At 40.8% G+C, this 6,083-nt stretch overlaps 1 protein-coding gene across 2 annotated transcripts in view; it reads left to right on the top strand.

The window, feature by feature from the left end:
* Window positions 1-1,306: 1,306 nt before the first annotated feature.
* Window positions 1,307-6,083, top strand: part of LOC143338628 (adenosine kinase-like) — a 101,196-nt gene continuing 96,419 nt past the window's right edge. Inside the window, exons 1-3 of one of the 2 annotated variants that reach the window (XM_076759169.1) lie at window positions 1,307-1,686; window positions 4,507-4,581; window positions 4,676-4,729. In XM_076759169.1, the coding sequence (XP_076615284.1) occupies window positions 1,637-1,686; window positions 4,507-4,581; window positions 4,676-4,729 (179 nt within the window). In that variant the 5' untranslated portion in view covers window positions 1,307-1,636. Of the gene's footprint in view, window positions 1,687-3,497; window positions 3,605-4,506; window positions 4,582-4,675; window positions 4,730-6,083 lie in introns of those variants that run through there. The other variant, XM_076759170.1, reaches the window with a different exon arrangement.

Below are 6,083 nucleotides of genomic sequence, written 5' to 3'. Positions count from 1 at the left end.
TTCCACACTCATTTTCCTGAATTTGCATTAACTGGCTGAATCAACCCACCAGGGAGCCCTGGCAAATATAAGCTGTTGTGCTCCCTACTGACCCCTTGTTCTGTGCATTTGTCACTGTCAAGAATGCCATGCCCATAAAGTAGAGTTCACACATCAGAGTACACATGACAATTATATTTTGCCTTGAGGCCCATAAAACAAATCTCCACTGGAATTTTAACTACCTCTAGGTTTGCTATGGTATTGTCTGAATTTAATGAGTTATACAGCGAGTCATTTAAGGATATACATCACATGAGCACAATGTCAACAAACTAAATGATGGTGTTAAACCTACATTTTTGGACCAAATACAGGACTTGCCTAAAGGGCCTTTGTTTCAGTTTTCTGCTACAAATTTCCACAGATGACTGTTAGGTGCCTGTTTTGTCCAATCAGTAATCCAGCCTTGATTTTAACATTGCAAAATTGTAAATTAATCATAAAAATCAAGACTTGTTGATTGTTGGAATTCTTAGCTGATGACCAAAATTGCAGCATTTTTGAAAGGAGTTTGGTGCAGTGTCTTTGGTGAGAGTATGAGTGACGCTGAGCCTGAATTTCCATCTTTGATGTGCAAACGATTGTTATTTCCAGCCATGCCAAAACTTTTGGTTTTATTTGCCAAGACTTTGAGATACTCTTGTCTGAAATTATTATTTTATGTACTTTAATTTCTACGTATTTTACCTTTAACCGGATAGTTGACATGACAGCATACTGTCGATTCAGACAAGCAACATCGAACAAGAAGAAAATGCCTGACAAGGACTGAAACAGAAGCACTGCAGTGCATCTCATCCACAGGTCCACCAGGACAGCTCTCATGGTTTCATTTTAACTTGTGCAAATTACCTGAATTTGCATAATAACATTTCCTGGTGTCAAGTGGAGGTCAGGCTGCATCTATTGCCCCTTGTTTTTGGTTATTTGGTTACACACAAATTTATTAAGAGATATTTTGACACAGGGCCCACTGACAAGACAGGCAGATGTGAGGAGTCATAATGAAGGAGATGATATGGTTTTGGTGCATATTACCAAACTAATTTGCAATCAGTTAAATTACTCTACACCAATCTGCATGCAATGAATGTGTGGCCCCTCTGGGACCTCCAGGGTCTGGGGTCCGTTTGGTACCTCAGCCTAGTGATGCATAAACTGAGCTGAGGTGTGTAGTTTTACTCCATTTTGGGAAGTTTTGCATTAATGCAACAATACTCCATAAATAATACAAAGCACTATGGTAAAATACAGTGTTGAACTCAGCAGCCTAACACGTTAAATGGACCGTGCTCCTGTTTGAGATGGGCTCTCTGTGGAGTCGAACTAGCACCGCGATAACGCGAGATAACTATATCTCTTTTCCTTTTAATGTGATTCAAATGCATTGGTTCGATCGGGGGAAAGTAACCGGCTATTACCGAACACAAGCCCTGAACACATCCATTAACTGTCGGTCCAGGTTGCATGCTGTCGACCCGTTTCTTCACCATCATCTTCTGGGGAAAGAAGCCGCAGCCTCGCACCACTCTTCCCCAGCAGTGAGGAGTGGCTTCCCAGGCTCCGCAGCGTCAACGCAGCCGTTGCCGATTAAATGTCTGACGAAGGACCAAACATGTCGACAGGGAAGAAAACGGCGTTGAGGTAGTGAGCCGACGGTATTTGTGCAACGGATGCGTGTCGTGCTGTGTAGTTAGCCGCTGTAGCTAGCTGTGAATTGACGCTAACGCCTCGTGTGTTGTGGCTAACTGTCAGCGGGAGGCGATAAGGCGCTAAGCAGCTTGAACCTTTGAACGTAACATCAACACAAGCATTCGGATAAAGCAGCTGTTAGCATTTAGAGACGGATTGTTCGGTCATAAAGATGCTAACCACAGCTAGCAGGAGGGGGTGGGTGCATCATTTAACTGGGGGACGAGAACTGAGGCTATATTTTCACCTGTTATTGTGCTTTTGTTAATAAGATGTGGCTGTTAATAGTCACGTTGGTGTGAAAACAGCGTTGTTTATGATTTGACAGGCAGGAGAGCAACTTTAATGTTAGCTAAGAAGTTAACTTAAACATCAGCGATGTTGCCACAGACGGTATTTCATCATAATAAGGATATTATGTTTATTAAATATTCTTTTAATTCGTCAAGTTAGGAAAAATGCTGTTTTTTCGTGAACACAACAGGGTTTAGCTAACAAACGTACAGTAGTCATTATGAAATATGACAAACAAGCAGATCATAGGGATAATGCAACTTATCCAAATATACAACATAAACGTTGATGTGAAAAATAGCTAATAATATTTGTATGTTTGAATTACAATATTAGTTTCAATATTTGTCTGTTTCATGTACGTTATCATCCGAAATGAATCACATGTTAGCATACCATGCAAAGCGCTGGCAGGCAGCTGGTGTCTTATTGACATTTTGCATAATGCTAAGTGAATGGTGCGGCGTTCACTTGACTTGCGGAAAACTTCTCCATAGTTTCACTATTCCCAGTTAATGTGTAAAGCCAATAAAAATGGATGAGTAAGTTTTAATGTGAATTGCTCTTTGCAGAGGTAATTCCCACATGATTTGTATTGTATACTTTAGAAACAGCACAGTCATTCCAGTCTGACTCATAACAGAGAGACAGCAAGCAACTTAATGCTTCAGTTTCAGGTTCCAGGTATTGTGCATGCTGACTCATCATCATGGCTTATGGTTATTAGTGGCACCTGTGCTATTGACAGTGTCATGTCGCACTAGTCCTGCACAATTGGGAGCCTTTGTTCAGAGCATCTCAGGTCTTTGACAGAGTGTTGACAGATTTTAATAGGAGACCAGGGGAGGGAGGCTCGACTGGGAATCATATGGTCAGAAATGTCAACAGCACAATGTAAGTTTAAGGCCACTTTGTATTCTTTGTGGGCCTTGATGTAAAGATAGAAAAGAAGAAGGTGAACAGGTGATATCATAGAACAAAATAAAATACAAATTTTATTAATGATAATAAAGAAATCCATAGACATTATAACTAGGATGATAATCTTCCCATGTCAATTTTCCCATAAGACCTAATTACTCCCATTTAAGACACTTTAGTTGGAGAAAAGCAAAATAATCATCATTTTTTCTGATGCTATCAAAGATTTTATACAATAATTTCTGTTGTGATCAGTTGACCAAATATACAAAATGCTGATTTTCCTATATGTAACTCAAACAGTTGGATCATATGTAAATAAACATGTATTGTATGCTTACAAAATTACATATTAGTCCTTTAAATGTCATCATTTGCTGCTGTTGATATTTACCACAGCGTTTCACTTCTTTCCCAATGGCATCAAACGCAGCATGGAAAGCATTGCAATAATTGGAACATGTGCAGCCAATCATATGTCTATAAGATACCAAGGCCCCACCCACTTTCTCCGCCAACCAGTCAGTGTTGCCCAAAGTGCGGCTGCAGTTCCTGTAGTCAAAAAGCACACTGCTTGGACAGTGAAGAGGAAGCTGTTGACCATTTAATCATCAGGTTAAGCTGCTGAGATTTCTGACGTAATGCCAACAGCGAGGTAAGAGCCAAATGCTGACATCCTCCAGTGTTTCCACAAGGAACAACTCTGCTATTATGATGATTTTCTTTAAACTGTGCTCACAGTGCTATCAGTCTTTCAATGGGTTGATTGATAACACAGCAAGTAAGAGTCTGTCAGACCTTTAGGCTGATGTGTTAAGTTAGGACACTTTCAATGAGTCTGGATGTTCATGCATCCAAACTGCTTCCCAAGAAAACAGCTGTTTCTCTCTGATCTTAACCAGACATTCAACATGTTTTCTGTCTTATGTTTTATGAAAGTTGGGTCACCTGTTGTGAAAACTCTGTTGTCAGGAGTAGACTTTGACCACCATGGTATCTTGTTGCAGAAATATTCTACTTTAAGGGGTCACGGGGGGAAAAAATGCCACATTTAACGCAATTCAAACAGAATGCAGTTTTTACGGCTTTGACACATCAACATTAGTCTGAGCGCGCATTAACATGAGAATACTGACACATCAGTCATTCACATAATTTATTTTGATCATTTCAATGTGCCAAAGTGTCTGCTTTTCATTTGACTAATCTCCATCTGATTGGGGGAAAAATAAACCCTATCACTGGCAGTCTGTGCAAGCTGATTAGCAATCTCTCCAAAAGTCATAAAAGTTGAGTCATTAGTCTAGTATGAGCTCATCAGTTTGCAGTTGTACAGTGATTCTGTAGCATGTGTCGTGCACATGTTGACCGTAGAGAGAGGGTCAGCTAATGGAGAGCCATCGGTGAAACACAGGTTTATCAAAGTTTCGTTGATTTAATCCAACAAATTCGAAACAGATGATTTTCTGCATCACAGCGGATTGTTTGTGTCCTCTGTTGGTGCAGAGCTGGTGAGTGGGAGTCTACGTAATACAATGTGTTTTTGTCCTTCCACAGTGAAAACACGCTCTTTGGGATGGGAAATCCCTTGCTCGACATTTCAGCTGTTGTGGACAAAGATTTCCTTGATAAGTAAGTCCACACGACTCATTTGTTGTCACTGATTCCTTCATATTTCTCTGCCTTCAAACACACTTTCTAAACGTCTTTATTCTCTTTCCTAAAGGTTTGGACTGAAGCCTAATGACCAGATCCTTGCTGAGGACAAACACAAAGCCTTGTGAGTCTAAACTTCACTGGGACATCACATGCTTCAGTAGTGTAACGCAGAGTTAAGATTACGTGGAACCAAATACGGGATACACTTGTCATTCATACCCGCTACTACCATCTTGACACTTAAGCTGGGCTCAAAATAGCCACGTTATAAATCAGCCCTCTGTAGCTGGGAGCCTCAGAACTAGACCCTCCCACATTTTTCCCATGCTGAATGTGTGCCAAACTACACCAAGATGCCTCTGAATATACCCCAGCTTTGGGCTAAATAGTGGATATACATATATACATATAAGCATTTTAACTGCATCTCATTAGATTGATACAGAATGAATGAATTGATATTATTCACTCATAGAAGGGTTTTTGTTGAGCATGTATGCTCCTTTTCCAGACCTTCTCTCCTTCACACTGAAAGCGGATGCAGCAAAAATAGTGTAGCCTTCCTCGAAAACGTGGCTAGGTGTCCCTGAACGTAGCGCCCCACTCTTTTGAACCTGAAGGTAAACACAGACTGTTAGCGACAGAAAGACTAACAAATTAAAACTGAACGCAGCCTTGATTACTCCTGCATTTGATTTTAGTGCACACATCAAAGGTTTGTTATTGAACGATAGGAAAAACAAGCCAAATATACTGTATCTGTTTTTAGTTATCAGTTCTATTGTTTAATTCAACTAAGTGCAGTCGTTCATGAGAAAATAGGAAGATGTCACAATGAACAATTTCTTCCTTTTTCTGTGGTGACTCATGCCGTCACTGATCGGATCCCGGAGCTTCTCTTGTTCATTTTGCTCATGATGGAGCTTACCAGACATCGTATATAATATTCAGTCGTAGCCTGTAGCCAGATTGCGTGTTTCCACTTGGCCCGCTCTTACTAGAGTGCAGCAGATGACTTTTTTTCAGGCCTTTATTTAACCAGGGCCACTGAGCACAAATGCTCTTGTACGGGAATTCACTGCTCCACACTCGGTCACATTCACACCTCAAAGCTGCCACTACAACAGTCTTATCTGTTGGATGCAAGATAACCACATAAGTCTTATCTGCTGGTCACTGAGCAGCTCCACAGTGGTGGTGCCTATCTCACTCGAGGGCACCTCAGCTGTGGTAATGAAGATCGAGGTGTAGCGCTGTTCTTTAACTTTCTAAACCCAAGTTCATCCTCCTGGTCTCCGCATCGAGCCCATGAGTGTGTTAACCTGTGCATTGGTATCCTGGTGTTGAGATGTATCCTGTTTTTAAATGTATCGGGGATACAGAATTAACATGGAAGATGAAAACCTTGTCATTTATATCGCTGTACACATGATCATAACAGTATCATCCACCTGCAGGTGTGTCTCCGCTACTAC

The sequence above is a fragment of the Chaetodon auriga genome, chromosome 20 (assembly GCF_051107435.1).
Source record: "Chaetodon auriga isolate fChaAug3 chromosome 20, fChaAug3.hap1, whole genome shotgun sequence".
In the NCBI taxonomy this organism is placed as follows: Eukaryota; Metazoa; Chordata; class Actinopteri; order Chaetodontiformes; family Chaetodontidae; genus Chaetodon; species Chaetodon auriga.
This window is presented reverse-complemented; position numbering and strand designations above follow the sequence as displayed.